At 39.8% G+C, this 20,480-nt stretch overlaps 1 protein-coding gene across 13 annotated transcripts in view; it reads left to right on the plus strand.

The window, feature by feature from the left end:
• The window catches only part of ENOX1 (ecto-NOX disulfide-thiol exchanger 1), a 368,503-nt gene that overhangs the window by 314,971 nt on the left and 33,052 nt on the right, over nucleotides 1–20,480 (plus strand). For all 13 annotated transcript variants that reach the window (XM_071805771.1, XM_071805770.1, XM_071805734.1 and 10 more), the window contains one exon: nucleotides 6,062–6,246. In XM_071805771.1, the coding sequence (XP_071661872.1) occupies nucleotides 6,062–6,246 (185 nt within the window). The remainder of the gene's footprint in view (nucleotides 1–6,061; nucleotides 6,247–20,480) is intronic.

Genomic DNA, 20,480 nt, shown 5'->3' on the forward strand with positions numbered 1-20,480 from the left:
AGTTCCTTTTCTTTGGCACTTGCTTGAGCCCTTTATCAAGATATCCCACAATATATCACCTAAGATCATCCAAGCCATACTTCTGACAAGACCATCTTCTTTACGACTGATAAATGTCATTTTGTATAACTTACCCTGTTTTCTACAGCATCGAGACATAGCTCATGCCCTTCCGGATCCTCCAGAACATTTTTCCTTGCTGATTTTCCCTGGTTGTACCGCTTCACAGTTCACTTATTTGAAAAACAAGCAAGCTAGCTAGAGGCCAAGGATTACTTTTATTGTTTATATTTATAGTTGTGAACTTTGTGTCCTTATTTCTCTCGTCTCACATTTGTTTAGTCCCTCAAGCTGAAAACTCTCTGAAGAAGTAGCTGTGTTTTGCAAGATGGTTTTTTTGACATTGTAAATGCTCTGCAATAAGAGTGATGCAAAAAATTGCCATAATAACAGCCATCATTTTGACAGTTTTTGATGTTTTCCTTGTTGATGTTATCAAAAGGAGCATTAGATAACTTTAAACCTTCTTTTCAAGCCAAGAAATTAGGATAATGGCATACGCAGATCTCAGATGACAGGAAGGTCTGGGAATGTTCTCTTCATCTGCTTTCATCCATGTCACTGCATTGGTACATTGGCTAAAGTTCCAAAACCCTGAGAAATTCTGCTAAACAGGCTAGAAGCAAAGGTCTGAAAACAGACAAATAAGTACAGATGTTGTCAGTTTTGTGATCTATTTCTATACAAGTATAAAAGAATCTACAGGGAAAAAAAAAAAATCTATAGAAAAAGTTCTGCTTGTAGGACTTAAGGGGAGTCTGTGCTCTTGAATTTTAAAGAGGGTTTTCTTGGTATTGTTGTTAGTATTTGCTCACTTGTTTTTCAGTCACTCTTTCCAGATTGCCTCAGATTCTTGAGATAAGATACTGCCTCTGCATTTCAGCTCAAGTGGCCTCAGTATGCAAAGTAATAATCTGCCATGAATGTTAACTGTAATGTTATTAGGGCATCATCTAATGGGAAAGGCACACCCCAGGTGTGCATTAGTAGAACTGGTAGAAAATTTCAAATTATCCCGTATTTCCTTTATAGATAGATATAATACATTCAGAAATTTGGGGTGCTCACTTTATTTTCTGGCTGCAAAGACATGGTGTGATAAAATACAATTACCCTGTATCACCTGTGAAGACTTACTTAATGCTCCTAACTGTCCAAGATAGATGCCCTATAAAAACAAAAATTGTTTTTTTCTGAGTCATCAGTCAATGAGTATATCCTTAGACTTCAGTGGATTTCTGATCAGCTACTCACTTTGTTTTAAAATCTTTCTTTTTGCTTTGAGTCTAGTCTGGACTTGGAGTCTATTTTGCTACTGAGGCTGTTGCCAAATTGTATATAGCATTTCTGCTTCAGCACAAGGGAGTCACACTAACCTCTTAGATGTCCTCAAAGTATCAGTGTGAAGGTTTCCCCCACTTACATATGTCTAATCTTCCTCCAGCCACCTCTCTGAGACTGGCAGGTATCGTTTTGCATCCCTCAGTGAAAATGCTGTAAAGCACATATTGAGCTGGTTTCCAGCTGTGTTTGCTTAAGTAGGAATATTTTCTCCTGTTTGCAGCATGGGCAGCTGTTTGAGATTCTCGTCAGAGTTTTCTTTTGATATAGCTTCCTTGTATATAGTTCTTCTGTAAATGTTTTCAGCATTGGTTGCCTTTTAATCATAAGATGCTCTTTAGCATGTGTCAGAGAGGGATTCTGTACATGTGTATCTGAACTACTGAACTTAAAATGGCATGAGAAGTTGCACTGAGATGAGCAGAGTAAATTTTTTTTCAACTATAAATACATTCATCAGCTTTGTCAATGAAGTCAAAGCAAAAATTTCTGTAAAAATTTGCAAAATGATTAGTTTTTAACATGCAGATTCCCCTTTCCCCAAAAATTCTCCTATAATTTTAATTTAACATTCAATAAAGTTATTTTCTTTATATAATATGTAATAAAATTGCATATTACAGAATCACAGAATCACAGAATGTCAGGGATTGGAAAGGAACTTGAAAGATCATCCAGTCCAATCCCCCTGCCGGAGCAGGAACACCCAGATGAGGTTACACAGGAAGACGTCCAGGCAGGTTTTGAATGTCTCCAGAGAAGGAGACTCCACAACCTCCCTGGGTAGCCTGTTCCAGTGCTCTGGCACCCTCATTGAGAAGTTTCTTCTCAAATTTAAGTGGAACCTCTTGTGTTCCAGTTTGAACCCATTACCCCTTTGTCTTACCATTGGTTGTCACCGAGAAGAGCCTGGCTCCATCCTCGTGTCACTCACTCTTTATATATCTGTAAATATCAATAAGGTCACCCCTCAGTCTCCTCTTCTCCAAGCTAAAGAGCCCCAGCTCCCTCAGCCTTTCCTTCTAAACAAGATGCTCCACTCCCTTAATCATCTTCGTTGCCCTGTGCTGAACTCTCTCCAGCAGTTCCCTGTCCTTCTGGAACTGAGAGGCCCAGAACTGGACACAATATTCCAGGTGTGGTCTCACCAGGGCGGAGTAGAGGGGGAGGAGAACCTTTATAATTATTATAAATGAAGTATTATTAAAAATAAATTATAATTAGTTTTCTACAGAGTAGTTATTTTGTTTGGAATCAAAAGAGATGCTAATCTGAATCCAAAACTATTTTAATTTTAGTGCACTAAAATGTAAATATCTCAAAATTATAGTTGTGTTAGGTCAACACAAAGAATCTTTCTGATACTGTTTAAAATAGTTACCAAGTGCTGAATGAGCTGGAGCCCCTGAGGCGCATCAGACATCTCTCTTCTACTTACTCTCCTGTTTTGCTAACCACCCTGTCCGCACATATTAAGAACTGGCTGTTTGTAGCTTTAAATTAAATAGCAAAAGAGCTACATGTATTTAACAGTTTGTGGACTCTTATCTATAATTAATTCATTTTAAAGGTTGTGGCAATTTAACATTGTTACACTGTTGCTATATGTGTTGCATCCTCCTTATTTAAGGACATATTTCTACCTTAGACTCCGTCTTTCTTGCTTGCTATGAATGGCTAGGAAGATCACCAGAATGATAACAAATTCCACACTTCTGGGAATCCTGTAAACTTATCTCCACTCTATTCTTATTCTCTCACTTTAGGTTGTTTTGGCTATTTTAAAATCAATTTTAAAATGGAATGTAACGTCTTCCAAACACAGCCTGTGTCTCCTGGTGTCCGGAATCTAGAATAATGGGACACCCATATTTGGACGGGACTTCTCGGTAGTACTGCAATGTAATTATTATCATATAGGTTTTAATGTGGTATTAAAAAACCTAATTTTAAATTAATAAAATAAAATAATAGTACTCAGAAGTCCCACTCTGAATTTTTTAGCAGCAAAACAGCTTGTTTCTATTTCTAAAGGTAAAATGAGTGGTTACCTTCACTCCCCATATAGAATGTGACTTCCTCCATTTGGATGAGTTGTTTTTCAAATCCTAACAGGTTCATGTCCTATATTTTACTTACTTTTGCAATATGCCATAGCCCTTCCTATTTCCCCTAATTTGCTGTCCCTAGCCCCACTCATCTGAACTCATCTGGGAGGACAAAAGGAGAAGGATATCTCCTACGGGGCAATAGTGTGACCCAGAAAGTACATGACAGCAGCTTTTCCAGGTCGGACAGCCTGAACCTCAGCTGAATCCGGGTCCTAATCCACATTTCAGTGGGGATAGTGATTAACAAGTACATAGGTCTTATGGCCTCCACTTATGCAGCACCTATCAGAAGTTTAAGAGATGAATTAGGTGATGGACAGTAGCTGAATTACTGCTCCCAAACCACGGTAAAACTTGACTGTGCCCATGATGGTCTTCTTTCATGCTGTCAGAAAGCAGAAGGATGGGCAGTTTCTGGCTTAAATTGAGTATTACATTTGAAAAATAGATGTTTGCATTGGGGGAGAGTCTAACTGATAGCAGTAAGAGGATGCAAATGACAGAGAGACTTTTTACCAAGGCCTGTAATGACAAAATAAAGGGCAGTAGTTTTACAATGAAAGAGAGGAGATTTAGATTGGACATAAGGAAGACATTTTTTATGATAACAGTGGTGAGACATTGGAAGAGGTTGTCCAGAGAAGTTGCCATCATTGAAGTGTTCAAGGTTAGGTTGGACAGGGCTCCGAGAAATCTTTTCTGATGAAAGATGTCCATGTCAAGAAGGTTGGACTAGATGATCTTTAGAGGTAACTTCCGACCCAAACTGTTTAATTTTGACTTTTTAGAAGAGTGAGATTTTTGTTTGCCTTTTTTCCTTTTTCCTTTTATTATAGCTTGCTGGCTCTTACCAAAAAAAAAAAAGAAAAAAGAAAGAAAGGATTTCATCCTTGTATTTGCCCATTGGACTCATCATTGCAATTTCTTGAGGGTAAATTTTGTCATGGAAGGATGATTACATGCTTTTCAGAACAATTTAATTTGATGTAACAATACTGTAACTGTTGCTAAATCTTCCAGAGAGATTCTGTAGAATATCCAAAATAAGCACAATAACCAATCCATGTCTGTATTTGCATAGTAGCTAACTCTACTTTATTATGAATAATGCATTTGTACTATTTTAAAATTAGTAAAAATGATTTGAGTAAAAGGTAGATTTGTCCTACCAAAGATAAAACATTTTTATTGGTAATGAATATTGTGACATTCTATCTAAGTGATGATCTAATTTCACAAACTTGTTGAATCATATTATCATGGGGAACAGGGGGTTCTTCATCTGTGGAAGGTCTAGTCAACAGAGGCCTAATATTAAATGGAGTTAATATACAATTTCCTATAATTTGGAGTTTAGCCATATTACTGTTGTAGGTAGGCAAGAAAGACGTCTGCGATACTAAGCCTAAAATCATTTTATCAGGAATGTAAATTGGTTGTGCTTCAGTTACCAAATGTTGATAGAATTGGCTATGGTAGATTGTTGGTTTTTAATTACAGCTGCTCTGTAATGTTGTTGTGTTACCAGGTTCCAAGAAGGAAAATAGTATAGTATGGCAGTTTGGTGTGCCAAATGACCACTGCTACTGCCAAGTATAAATACTATCAGCAGTGGGTTCTCCTATAGGATGATAACCACATCCCTAAAATAATGAATGCCACACTTTCCTATATGTATTCGTGTTCAGATAATTTATTTAAATAATGTTCCTAGTACATGCTTTATAGCCTTATGCCTTTTGCTACACAACTTTTAGCTTATATTGCAGACTGTGCAAGTCATTTGGCAAATGTAATTTCCAACCCTGCATACTAATCGATTTCTTCACAAACACCTGCTATCAGTTATGATAATAAAAATGCCATTCTAAATTGAAAAGGGGCCAAATGGAGCTTCCTAAGGAAATGACTTAAGTGTCTTTCAATGCCGTTAACGTAGTAATGTTCTTCTAGTGCCAACACTTTTTTGAGCATTTGCATTTTATATAATTTTACTCTATTACATCATTTTTTTCTGTCTAAATGGTTCCTCATAACCATTGCTACGAAGTAGTCTGTTGTGAGATTGGAGAGGAATTTCTGTGCTTCTTCTCTCATGGGATTAAATCCAGCAATTTTATGTAGTGGAAGTTCCTTAGCACAATTCTGATTGGAACATCTGGGCTCTACACTAATATAATTATTAAACAGTTTTATCAGTTCCTACAACATCACTGGGAAAAATGGTGTAAAGTTGGTGGGTTCTTCACCCTTGGACTGCATGCCAGTTTGTTCCTAAAATATAAGCCTAAATTTAGCAGCCAGATTGCAAGTAGCATTTGAATTATCCAGGGTCCCTTTATGGCTCCTTCCATCCTAGGAAATAACTTCCCAGCAACAGTCTTTGCCAGAACCTAATCATTTTCAGCTCTGCTGGGTCTTGTCTCAGCTCCGAAATGTCTCTCACTGGCTTTCAGCTATATTATCATCTCCCCTGACAATGTCCACTGCATTATTTGTAAGGAAACAATCCGTTTTACTGATTTTTTCACATTTTCATTTTCTCTTAGCTCTAGCCGCCCAAGCGTATGCGCTAAAGGAAGAGAATGATAGTCTTCGATGGCAGCTGGATGCTTACAGGAATGAGGTGGAGCTCCTGAAACAGGAGAAAGGACAGCTCTTCCGAACAGAAGAAAGCCTTACAAAGGACCAGCAGCTGCAGTTCCTGCAGCAGACAATGCAAGGCATGCAGCAGGTATTGCTATGGAAGAAAAGCATTGGTCTTCTTTTTCAGTGGTGCCATGAGGCGGTGTTATATTCAAGACTGTCTGCCACGAAGGTCCTGATTTCTTTTCAGAGTCAAAGTCTTACAGATTTTAGATGCGGGAAAGGGAGAGAAGGAGTTGGGATCGTATTTAGAGGCAGTAGTTTTAGGAATTCGTGAACTGTAAACCCATTGATCATTCAAGGAAATCCCTTATACATGTTCTATTTAGGAGAAAATTACTTCAGTACATTCCTTATTGCTCTCCTCACTTAACCGAGCTGGCCCTAGTTCTGCACAAAAGTTCAAGAAAGTTTATCCAGTGTAGCACAGCCAGTGCTCTGCGGTGCCTTCGTTTGCAGTCATCGGCATCTTTAGATGCTTCTCCACTTCTCGACTTTCTCTTTTTTCTGCTGACTCTTGTTTGAGGATGACTGCAACATCTCCAGCTTGTCCAGACTACCCTCCTGCTAACTTGCAAGTGGATATAACATCAATGCTGTCTCCTGAGCTTTTATCATTTATGCTGACCTATGGATGTAACCTTTTCATTCAGGCATATTTTAAGTGGTATAGTGCAGCAACAAAGCTTTTTCTCTGACATCAGTCAGAGAGAAACTGCAATGTGTCCTTGGGGGAGGGGAGGCTGAGGGTCAGTTTATCTTATCCATTCTCCCTCATTTGTCAGTGTGCTCCTGACACTGAAGCACAAGTCTTGGCAAGCACATCCAGACTGTTCCCACTGCTTCGTCTAACATGGCCATTAACACATGGGCAACTCTCATTCAGCATACATGTGTATAACTTAATTTCTGCCCAGGCACTTGTATTCAGCTGCTACATGACAGAGCAAAAGGGCAGTGGCTCACCAAGACACTAAACTGGGCTCCCATATAGAATGGAGTTTCTCGAGATGTCACTGCAGAGGTTAATTTTGCCTCCATCATCTGCACCCTGAAGGAAAATGCGCACTCCTCTATCACTCCCAGTTATTAGATTCCAGAAGGGGACAAGCTGTACTCATTTCCAGATTGTACTAAACTGCTTTTTTTATGACAAGTCCAAGAGACATTCATTTACGTTTGATCTGCTTGTTGGAATTGCACTGCTATCATGGTACCCATTGAATCCAACAAGTCTCCAGATTCCACCTAACACCAAAAAACAGCACAAGCCAAGCCTGCACATGTGTTCATACAAACATATACCCCTTTGAAGACTACAGAGTTTTACCAAATTAGGATGATTCATGATATAGTGAAGTAATTCTGAACAAACTATTTTAAAAATAAAAAATAAGACATTGACCATTCAATAATCTTTCCTGAACTTAGGAATAAAGTAATTTATCTGAAATACTTGAGGTTTCAGTATACTTTAAATATGCTTGGGGTCTATTCATGGTCTTATCCTTATATAAATGGATACTTAAATATCACTGGCTTCATTAAATTTAACTACATATATAAATATTGTGCTAAATTTCAGCCTGGTGCTAGTTCTCTATTAAAATCAGTGAAAAGTGCAAAATGCTACTAAATCAAAATTCTAGAGCTCTAATGCTCATTTTGCATTGTTATAATTTCCTACCTGGGGTCTGGATGAAGGATAATCAAGTCTGTAGAATATAAATAGATTTCTATTCTAACTTGAAGCAAATGTTAATAATGCAAGTCAATAACAGAGAGTGACTTCCTTATCTCTTTGTTCAGCTAGCAATGGACACTGTGGTCCCTATTCCTCTGAGAGCTTCTGTGTTTGTGACAATTTTGCTGTGAGGTACTGAATTTTTCTAGTTTGCCATCTCGGGGTCAGACCTACTAACTCCCAATGGGATATAATTAGAGATGGCCCAAGGAGCTGGAGAAGACATTGCAGATAATCCAGTCTGACAATATGCTGAGGAGGGCAGCAACACAGAAGCACAGGAGGTGGAATCCAGAATATTCGGTGGAAATTATCAGTCAATTAAGCAGCTGGATCATGGCTTTGGATTTCAATGATTAGCCATAGTCATGACATCCCGTAACCTCTGTGCTTTTCATGCAGCTCATGCATGAATATTTAGAAATAAACCTTTGATTTAGGTAGACTCTGTTTTATCTCAGCTTGTTTTTGTAAATGTCAAGAGATGACAACCTTAGCTGAAATCTGTCAGTCTGGTAGGTACTCAGCATCTATGGAAATCAGTCTATGAAATATTAAAGATATAGCCAGGACTTGAGTAGTAATAACTTAACAAGAAGACCTATATTTCCTTTTATCTTTTTGTATATTTTAAAATTAATTGCAGACAAGGTAAACTGAATGCCATTGAATTCCTGAACCCTACATATATGTCAGCATTAAAAAAAAAGTGTTCCTTCTCCTTCTTCCCTCTTGATTCTCCCCTGCTTTTTCATACACCTCTTCTTCTGACTTTGAAAACTAGAGAATAAGTGATTTGAGCTGCAGCCTGAAAAGCAGATTTATCTGAGAAAAAGTGGATGCACTTTCCCAAATAAATATTCTTTTAAAACATATTTGGGGCCAAACAATAAAATATAACACAATATCTATGTATTTTTAATGTACTTCCACCATCTGGACACTTTTCAGGATTCTTTCCCACACTTGTAGGACTGAATGAAATGAATGTATATTTTCCCTTCCATCACTCCTACTGATTCAAAGTAGCATCAGCAAAATCAGACAGATGTTTGCTTATGAAGTATACCTTAGGGGCAGTAGTAGCAACCTGCTTATTTATTGTGTCTAAAAAAGAAAACCTTTTGGACTACTGACATTGAACTTATGGGGGTTTTAGCCAACTTCCTCCATAAAACTGTGTCACAGTTTAATTTCATACCCACTGTGAGATCTCAAACAAATGGAAATAATGTTTTGTATCCATGGTAACAAATGACATACACTTTACCTGATTTTGAGATGGAAATTGAATTAACTTGTCACTGCTGCATAGGTGGTATTGCCTTCAATTTATTTCTGTATGAGAACACACATACTAAGCAGATCACTTTTGGAGTGGCTCTGTTTTTCCAACAGTGTTTGCTATTTTCTAACAAAGTCTGTGATCATAAGGAAGGATGTTTGACTTGTAACTATTTTCACAATACTTCACAGAACAGTTTTAACAATTTCTTATATCTTGTCTCTCTGCCTGAAATGCTTTACCATAGGTAATGCAGAAAATATCACCTAGTTGCTTAATGTTTGATAAGACTCAGTTTTCAGTGGGTATATTATTTCTCCAAATTTTAACAATTTGTGTTAGCATATTCTGTGTGGATTAGCAAGCAGAAATCTTTTGAAAAATACTCATCAAAATGTTTCCGCCATTCTAAGAACTAAGCATGAAAACTACGCTTTTCTTGTTTGTTGTTCACTGAAAAGAAATTCTTGAGGAAATGCACTTGCCACCTTCATGCTTTTAAACAGGGACTCAGAATTTGACAGTGGGTCACTATTGAATTAATGATGTGATTTCCATATCCTTTATAATATCTGTCTGAAATTGATAACATAGCAAGACTTTGAAAAATGTCAGTGCCATAGGAGATGGCACTTATTAGCACATATCCAAGTAAATTTTAGATTTTTACTGGTCCTCTGGGGTTGTTCATTAACAACCTCCATAGCACAGTCATCGGTGCAATGTTTTACTCCTAAAGTTAGTCCTAAGTCTACAGAGCACACCTCCTTTAGCATGGCTCTCTTATTGAACAAGTTAGTTCTGCCTTTTCATCAGGTTTATTTGGCCAAGGCATGGGACAACACTTGCATAGCTGTACTGATTCTTGGACAGGTTCATTTGCCAATAGACTGGTAATTCTCCACAGTGCTTCACTGCATCATGTAAATGTACGATAATGTTCTTTCCTCTCACAGCTCCCTGAGCATCATGGGCTGAATTTAAGCTCCTGCAGGCAAGGATGTCATCCAGAAATCCCCATTTAAACCATGCTTCCACCTGTGTTTTCTCTAGGAAAGTGCCAACAGTTGGGTGTATCTGGGACATTTAAGAGGCACCTCATTGCCCCTGTCCCCTAAAGGGACTGATTCATTAGCTGAGCTCAGGTTCATACTCCTAACACACAGCGACAGCATGAACTCAACTTCATTGGCAGTGAAGCATTGAAGCCTAGCCATGGGGTTATCGCATGAGCAGGGGATGTGTGGGAGGGAGTACCTCTCCTGAAACTGGTGCTGGGGGTGGAAAGCAAGAACAATAGGTACAATGATGGGTGGTAGGTGTAGGGCTGACATAAAGGCTGATACACTGCGGTGGGTGCCACTGACTCTGTTACCTCGGGATGTCTCAGCAGGAGACTGAACATATTCTGGACTTGTCGATGACCCACATGGGTCTGACTCTGATGTAGCATAATGAAAGTCTCCTTTGGTCTTGTCTTTTTTTTTTTCCCCAAACAATATCAGTTTCACTGGAATAGCAATACAGATTGCAAACCTGAGCACTCAGAAGCCAGGAGCTGCCAGAAATACCACCTGTGTATTTTGCTTTGTGTATCTCAGAGACCCTTCCCTGTTTGGTGCTGCAGATACTGCACAGTTCATCATCACTTATTCAATATCTTCCTGTCCTTGCTGTTCAATATGCAACTTGAGGTCTTACTGCAAAGGCCACATTCTCCTGATGTTTCCTACCTCCTGAGGACTGTCTTTTGCACTTTACTAATCATTTAGCATGTAAAATAAATAGCATGCGCATCTGAGACTTATACACCATTTTTTAAAGGGCTCTGATAAATGCCAGACTAGCATTTCAGATGTTCAGTGTTCGTCCAGGGACAGATGGTTTGGTCTGTGATATGCCTCACTGTTGTGGTCAGGATGATGAGAAGAGCTGCTGGAGTGTATCGCAGGTCCCTCCTTACGCTCACTGCTCCTTCAAAGGAATCATAGAATCATAGAATACCAGGTTGGAAAGGATCACAAGGATCATCTGGCCCAACTTTTCCTGGCGAAAGCACTGTCTAGACAAGATAGCCCAGTACCATGTTCAGCTGAGTCTTAAAAGTGTCCAGTGTTGGGGAATCCATGACTTACCTGGGGAGATTATTCCAATGGCTGTTTTTTCTCATTGTGAAAATTTTTCCTCTTGTGTTCAATTAGAATCTCCCTAGGAGTAACTTGTATCCGTTACTCCTCTTCATCTCTATGTGACTCCTTGTAAAAAGGGAGTCTCCATCTCTATTGTAACCACCTTTAAATACTGGAACATGGTGATGAGGTATCTCTTAAGCCTTCTTTTCTCAAGGCTGAACAAGTCCAGTTCTCTCAGCCTTTCCTCCTGTGGCAGCTTTCCAGTCCTTTGATCGTCTTTATGGCCCTTCTCTGGCCACAGTACATGTTTGGTGATGGGGACTGGGGTTGTTCAGTCTAGAGAAGAGGAGGCTTAGAGGTGACCTCATCGCTCTCTATAACTACCTGAAGGGAAGTTATAGCCAGGTGGGAACTGGTCTCTTCTCCCAGGTAGTTAGCAATAGGACAAGGGGACATGGGCTTAAATTCTGCCAGGGGAAGTTCAGGCTGGATATTAGGAAGAAGTTCTTTACGGAGAGAGTGATCAGGCATTGGAATGGCCTGCCCAGGGAGGTGGTGGACTCACCGTCCCTGGAGGTTTTTAAACTGAGATTGGACATGGCTCTTAGTGCCATGATCTAGTAAATGGGCTGAAGTTGTACTAAGGGTTGGACTTGATAATCTCTGAGGTCTTTTCCAACCTAGCCAATTCTGTGATTCTGTGATTCTGTGACTGTGGGGTGGACACAGCTTCCACAGTTTGGTCACTGGGGGTTGGATTAGGCCCTTTTGTCTAAGTGAGATGTCACAAGAATAATCTCTCAGCTTTTTAAGCAAGATGATATACCTCTAATGTATACTGACCATTCTGAGTAGAAAAGTCAGTGGTTGCTGTTGACCTCACTGTGTGGCCTTTGAAATGAATTGGATTTCTACCATTCTCTGCCACTGGAGGCGAGCTAGCTCATTTTCAAATGTTTTCATGAGCTAGCAAGACATTTTTTTTCCTGCAGGCAAAGATGGCGTTGTTCAGGTCTTTCTCCTCCTATCCTATATGAAAAGTACTTTCCTCTCATACAGTAATGGAAGAACTGACTGTTCCTATGGTCCACTCTCTTTCAGTGGAAGCAGGGAGGAAAAGCACATTTCTGTCCAAGTTTCAACAGCTAGTGGAATCGGGCTATTCTTCCACATCACTCTTCTACCCAGTCTACCACCTATTAAATTCCAATCAGCCTCTGCTGGCATTTAGGTCTGCAGCTCTCAGATCCTTCACAGGTGATGTGAACTGTCACAGCCATTCCCTCCTCTGACATACAAACTTTCTGAAATGTCAGAAGTCACAGACACATACGCTGTTGGCTGAAAATTGCCGAATCTGGCACCATATGAGTGCTGTGACCATTATAACAACCATTTACCTTTAAATAGATGGGTTCTAGTAACAATATATACAGGTTCTAGTAGCAGTTTAGCACTGAAATTAACATCATTGTTGAAAAGATGAAGCGTGTTATGGTTATATTTATTAATATAGCCTAAATGCAGAGGACATGTGTAGTCTTTTTTTATCGACCTACCTTTTCTTCACCAAACATTTATTCAGCATATAACCCACTCAATGTACTTATGCCCAACTATAAACCAATTCTTCTCCAAATATAGTATTAAAGAGAAGAGTAAATAAAAGAGAAAATAAACATTACCCCTTGTATTTGCATTGTACGTGCTGAATAAACAGACCAGAATAATTAAGCTGGAAATGTTTTCTGTTACTATTCTTACAGTATTAATTCCAGTTAGATCTTTCTGGTTTCCTATAAAAGTGGCACTGGAGTAGTAATGGCAATATTGTTCAACACTGATAATTTTATAGGGAATGAATACAAGATAACTGCAAGGGACTGGACTCAGTGTCCTGATGTTCACTTCCAGGCCTGTCTTTTCTTCTCTCACCCTGTGGTTGATATTTGGAAACTGGTTAAGAAATATGTCTGCTCCCAGGACAGAGAGTAGTGTTCCCATAAGTATTATCTCTGTTCACTTGTGCTTTTCAGGGCTGTGTACAGTGCTGTCCACAAACTTCCACAAAATTCTTACTCTTTCTGTTTATATTTAAAAAAAAAAAAAAAAAAAAAAGGAGCAGCTGGCAATTAAGTCCTAATTATTTACCAGATCTGAGACAAGCCAAATGGGTCCTCCTCTATGTTTAACAACCTTTCCTTATTGAAAGTAGAGTTTAATTTCCCACTTCTGCCACCACCACTTCAACAATATTAGGGGAAGTATAAATAAGAGCTCACAGACGCTTTTAAGCACCATATTCTCAATAGCTGTTCTAGTGGTAAGATGGTGCAGGGTAACATCTTTGTGCCTGCTATCACTGGTAAAGCTAAACTGAGTTTGGCAGCAAGAATAAACACTTCAGAGAGAAATAATCAGGTGCACACATTTTATTTTAAATATGAAAGAAATCAACTAATATCTTCTTTAACATGCTTGTGTAGTCTAGTGGTGGTGAAGGACAGGTCTCTTAAGTTTTACAGTCCAGTGATCTCAGGTGAATTCTTTAAAAGATCCTAAATACTAGCATTGGTTTACTGTACTAGTTTCACTGAAAATGAGTTAATTTTCTTCATGCAGTTAGAAACCTTTCTTTTTCATAGCTAGCACGGTCATTGTTTGGACTTAGTTTGAGAACAAGAGATAACGCCCCAGGACAGAGTTAATGTTTTTAATTGCTCTGGTTTGAGAGCCAAGGACATTCTCCTCATGGGTGTGAGGCTTTGAGAAAGGGGGGCATGGATGGGCAGAGCTTGACTGACATTCAGACTGATCAATAAGAATGTTCCATCCCACAGGCATCATGATTCATGTTTAAGGAGAGCTGGGATCTTTGGGTCTCTCTCGCTCTCTCTCTTCTTTGCTCGCAAAGTCCTGTCTGAGGGAGTTCTGTTCAGGACTTTAGTTAGTTCGGCCTTTTGCCATTTTGCAGAGGCCTCTTTTTCTCTTTTCGGGATCAACTATTGGGACCAGGTGGTGCTTCCTGGGACTGGCTGCTCGGTGTGGATGGAGTTACTGAGGAATTGCATTGGGTATCTCTTATTTTATATTCTATATGTATTACATATATATATATATATAAAAATAGATATAGACCTATCTATATCTATTTATATATATATTATCTATTTTTTATATATTAAATGTATATATATACATTTTTTTTTTTTTTTATTAGTAGTACATTAGCATTTTGTTATTTATTAAACTGTGTTTGTCTCAATCCAAGTTTCTCCCCTTTCGATTCTCTCCCCTATTTGGGTGGTGGGAAGGGTGGTGAACAAGCAGCTATCTTGGTTGTATTGCTAGCTTGGGTTAAACCACTACACTTATTGATTACATAGTTTTCAAATGTGTTTGATGTTATCATTACTAGGAACTCTGCTTCCACTACTAGGAATTGTGTTTCAATGGAAATTACACTGGGTAAATTGATTCTCTTCCCTCATGTCATTCTTCTGATTAAAATGTGCCAGGTCTTTTTATTCTCCTTCATAATGAATGAAATAGGAATAGGAATAGGAAATAAAAAGCTAAAAAATCTAATTTGGTCTGTTGAGAAAGAGCATGCTGTACCATGCTCATCTACAGTCTCATGAAAGAAGAGGTGGGATCATACAGTTCAAGTGCCATTGCCTGGCAAGGAGATATCCACAATGGAAGAGTACAGGTGAAAGGTTGGAGAAGATGACATTATTATGAATGAATGATCACGTCTTCATTTGACTGTATGTCATACCAGGCATGAACTGGTTGTCTTGTAGATATGAGGACAGAGGGAATATGACCATCATCTGGGATCAATCCTCTTCCTTTGACCAGGATCAGAGCAAACTGTAAGCCCATCTGTCCACTCACCTATTGCCAATAAAGCCAAGGGCTGTGTAATATGTTGATACACTTAGCAAAGGTAGGAGGAAACTTTTTTGATGAGTTGCAATGGGCTTTGGTCAGACTTCTTCCCTCCACAGACCACCGTCAAAATCAAAGACCTTGTGTAATCTGCTGTGAAAGCCAGATCCCAGGGAGGGATCCCTGATACTAGCACTAAATCTCTATTAGTAAATTGGTATAATTTAACTTCCGAGAGGAGGGATTGATTCTGTAAGTTTCGTAAGGACTTGGGTCTATTGCTCATTTGCAGAAACTCCCTGGCTGACCAAAGAGAACTTGTGTTTCTTGAGTAAGATACATACTTAAATATTACTTGGCAAAGGAAAGCTGTAGACTGGCTCTTCGGCCATTCATTGCACCATCCATGTTCTCCTTTCATCTGCTGTCCAACCTTTAATACTGCCTCTTGTAATTGGTGTAATTGAATTACTATGCCTCATAGGAAAAAAAAGAATCTGAGAGCTAATTATCTGATATCAATTGGGTACCCTTTAGAATCATAGAAGAATGTAAGTCAGAAGGTATGTCTGGAGGTGACACACACCATCCCTCTGCTTGAAGTAGGGGTGGTTCTGGAGCTGTCTCAGGACCTTGTCCAGCTGTGTTCTCAGTACTTCCAAGGATGGAAAGTCCACAGCTTCTCTGAGCCCTTGTTCAAGTGATTGGCCACTCACACTGTGGAATATTTTCCTTATACATAATAGTAATCTTCATTGTTTAATATGCGTCTATTCACTCTCAGCCCTTATTCAAGAAAAGCCTGAATCCATCTTCTCTGTAACACCCCTTTAGGTAGTTTAGATGTGTCTGTGTCCGTCTGTATGTCTTCTCATTTGGCAAAATTCTCAGGGTCAATTCCCCCTGCTCCTAGTTTGAGTGCAGTAAAGCTGCAGTCAATGTAACGGCAGGGGGAGGGGAACACGTCAGACATCTCCTTAGCAAAGCAGCTGGATGGTTCTTCAGTAGTACCACCCTACCCACTCACCCATGAGGTGTGTGTCCAGCTCCCTGGCCCTCTGAGGTGGTTAACCTGTAAAGCTAACACGTTCAGCATGTTCTTTGCTGGCAGGAATGCTCACTTTGCAGGTGGATGCCCACAAGCAGGAGCTGGGCTGTTGATCCAAGTGCAGGTCTTCACCAGCGCAGGGCAGGGTGTCATTGCAAACACCATGATCATTCCAAATAACACCTTCTGGGTAGTTCCTATGACACAGGTGGTCCCTGAAGGTGAGAGGCATGAGAAACATCGAACTATTCGACTATCTTTCTTTTAGCCCTCTTAAAAAAATCCACAATCGTAATAATGCTTTGTCATATGTTAGGATGGCATGTATTTTGCCCTTACTGCTACAACATGGCTAACTTCCTTGAGGGCTCTTTTCTAGAGCTTCTTTGACTTGTCTTTCACATTCTCCTGTTTCCTTGGTGATTTGTCTGGCCTCATCAGTGTCTTGTTACTAATGCATATTTGCTCAGCTGGGAAGTCACTTTCTCATTATTCAAGCCTGCCATGTGCTGGCCATTTGTGATATGAAATCTCATCTGTTTCACAAGAAGAGAAAAACACTCTTCCAGACGATCTGTGAAAGTACTGGGAGAGGGATTAGTATTTTTATTTTGCAAGTGGATGTGTACCTGAGATTTCATTTTGAATCATTATTTCTTTTCCTTCTACTTAGGAGGATTCTGAAAAGAAATATTTACCATCCTTCCCCTCTTTGTTTGTGAACAGTGTCCAAGAAACACTTGAAACACTTGCTAATTTTTGTCCATTTCCATTTTGAAAACTTTAATTTATTAATATTTTCCTTTCCATAAAACAAAGTTAGAAAACATGCAGCAAGGTTTTACCTGGGGAAAAAAAAAAAATAATAAAACCTGAAATTTCTAGCCTGAGTTTTTTAATTTTCAGGTGAACTCTGCAGTCCTTTCAATGCCTGTGTTATCATACTTTTTAGATCTCTGATTCTACTGTACTTTAGGGGAAAGAGCTGCACTTTTTCATAAGTGAGAATTTCTTCCTGAGGTTGCTGTCTAGTGTGAAAGTCTTGGTTTCATTGGGACTGAAAAAGGTAGCCTTGGTTGAGATACAGCCTACCTATATGAGGCACCTGGGTTTTGCCTTCATTTTAGGTACCTAGTGAATCAGGTCTCCCCATTTTTCCCATATAGGGATATATTCCCTATAGGTAGTAAGCGGAGAGTAATACCCTGTCTCCAAACAATATATGGATAGGAGACTTCTATTTGCCTGAGTTCACCGGATATCTAAGGTGGCCATTCAACTGAGTTGGCTCAGTTAGACTGTGTAAGACCACCTCTCTTTGACTGATGCACTAATTTCAGAAGAGTTTGCCACAGCTATTTCCTGGACACACTACAGCTACTCCAGAAATGGGAGGGCAAGTCTGCACCTCCTTCCCATGGCTGAACAGGCTCAGTTTGCTGAAACTGCCTGCACAACCTGTGATCAAAGTCAGCACTCTCACCTCAGAGGCGTTCTTTTGTCTGCTCTTCTTTATTTCTCTTTCTTTAAGGTCTTTGTAACCTTTTCATACTTCATTTCAAGCAGCTGTAGAGAAAACCGTCACCAAAATAGCAGGGGCAGGACCATTCAGCAGTATAACTGCTAAACTTGTGACAAATGCAGGTTTGCCTTTTTTCATTATTCTGTCAGCCTTAAAGTATCTAAGTACAGCCTCAGGCCTTGTGTTCTCTTCTAATCTGCCTCCCTTTTCTTAGTGTGCTATGTTGATGGTTTCATGCTGGAAACCACGCTCTCCTTCTGAGAGACCCTTCTCTGTCCTGCTAGGCTCAGTGTGTGACCACACTTCCAGATATGTCCATAATTTATATTTACATGTACACATGTAACACTGCCTTTTGGGGAGCAATGAAGAACTGCTGGCAGGGAGGAGGAGAGGAAAGAGGAGGAGTATTTCATGGCTGCACAGTGGTACACAACAGCAAGCTATTACTTTCCCTTTAGGACTTCTCATATATTTTGAGGCACTGTGTGCTGTTTGGTTGTTAGCATTCTTGGCCACACTGGCACCACATTCTACACAGTCTGAGTAATTCAGCTGGCTTCAATAATGCCATCTATATTTAATGTTTCAGAAGCCGTGAAAAATGGTTTAAGATGGTAATTTTCTGTCTGCACTTTTGAGATCTACGCAATATGGGCGGTACTGAACTGTCTTTGACAGAGATTCAGCATTGGAGGTGGAAATGCTTGGAAAAACAAAACAAAACAGAACACACACACACATATCCTTCCTCCCCATATAAAGAAATTAGCTACCCACATGTACAGGGAGGATTTGGTCCTCATGAACGAATGAAGCTTAACAGCAGCAAGTGATATTTACCTTTTCTGTACACAGCAGATCTAGAGCTGCCACTGGCAATAAGCAATCTGTCTTGCATTTTTTTGTCTAAGATGCATTGATTAATCTCTGGAAAGACAACCTGTAGGTTAATTCTTTCTCCTTTCCTGTCTCCTCGCTGGAAAAGCCAGTGAGAGGATATTAGTGATGTCTGCCCATCTGATCTGGACTTGCTAGATGGCTTCATCTCTTAGGGTCAACCTGGCAGCCATGCTGACAAGTGGTTTTGGTTGAACAGAGACCAGCTGAGATTCCAAACTGGTGCTAGTGGAGATCTAGCCTGTGCAGGTGTCTCTCTCCAGGATCCTCAAAGCTGCCATGAGCACCATGAGGTGCTTTTCTGCTTCCTGACACTGAGATTTTGGCTCAGGGAAAAGACCCATGCATGACTTGCAGGGGACCCTCAGAAACCTGAAGAATTCTGCACTGAGCACCACTGGAAGACAACAGAAGGATGAGCAAGATATTTCCTGGCTGTGTAACCAAGAAGTTGCTCCTTTGCCTGAGGACACTGGCAAACTGCTGTTTGAACGCCATGACTCTGCCACAAAGTTGGGGTCATCAGGGCTTAAAGGAAATGGCCAGAGAGGTGAGAAAAGATTGAAGGAAGGGATGCTTTGATAGCTGTACTGGCAGCAGCTGTGGGATGAGCCAGCAGGACATAACAGGTAGAAGGAGGGTAGCAAATGCTGCACGGGCTGGTGAGTACACGTGGAAGCTCTGGCGGAAGCGCTAGATGAGATGACATAGTAGGTGGAACAGTATCAGACAGCACAAACATTAAAATCAAAACCAATTTTTTTAAATTTTAATTCATTGTTGTGTATACTTGCAAGCAAACTGAAAAGCAGCAGAAATATCTATAGGATTGATTTTTAATAACCGCATTTATGTGAAAAACAAAATAGTTTTGAATATTCAAATATCATCATCTTGGCACCGTTCATTAAAATCTTTATGGAGAGGCTGTCTGTTAATAAGCAGGCACAACAGCAGTCCCGACAGCAGTCCCTGTTATGAAACTTGCCTCATTCCTGCCAGTATAAGATCCTCTTCCCATTTGCTTCTAATTTTGCCAAACATCATGTGTTTGTGCTTAAATTTTGCAGGCTGTTCATCTGTCTTAGGCTGATATTCTTTTCATTCAAAGCTATTTCTTCATTTTCCAAAATGAGACTAGAAGGGAAAAATATGCTGTTTGGCAAGTATAATTCCTTATTGCAGCTTCCTGGTGGCAGCATTAACCACGCAGGAAAAAGAAATCTCAGACCCTGACCTATGCAAACTGAGCAGGTTCTGCAGCATTTAGAGATAAATATGAGGCAGAGAAAAAGAAAGAAAGTTAAACCCCTCAGAGGATGGCTACAAGGTTTAAACAATTCTGACATCTTTGGGGCTTGAATAGGAGGGTCCCAGTTCTGTGAAAGAAAAAAAGCCATATGTGTGACTAGGAATATGGTATCTTAGTTATAGATATTCTCTTTTCCACCCTCATGCAAATAAGACTCATTTGCTGTCTTTGAAAATATGAGCCTATGCACACACAGTAAGCCTGCAGTGGTTGACAGATTAACCATTAAGACTGCTGAAAGCTCTTATCTCGTATAAAGTGTTTTAAAGGTCATACTGCAACCAGAATGCATGCTCGAACCCCAGGGAAGCTAAGTATGTCAGATGTTTTCCTGAAATTCCTATTCTGGGCTGGTCCAGAGCCAAGTACAAAGATGCAGAGCAGGGAGCATCTCTCTTGTGCACTCAGAGGGTGTCTTCCACAGCATTTCCTCCCATGCTTGGACAGTTTTGGGAAAAAATGCCTCAAAAACAATACAGAGAAAG

The sequence above is a fragment of the Patagioenas fasciata genome, chromosome 1 (assembly GCF_037038585.1).
Source record: "Patagioenas fasciata isolate bPatFas1 chromosome 1, bPatFas1.hap1, whole genome shotgun sequence".
NCBI lineage: Eukaryota > Metazoa > Chordata > Aves > Columbiformes > Columbidae > Patagioenas > Patagioenas fasciata.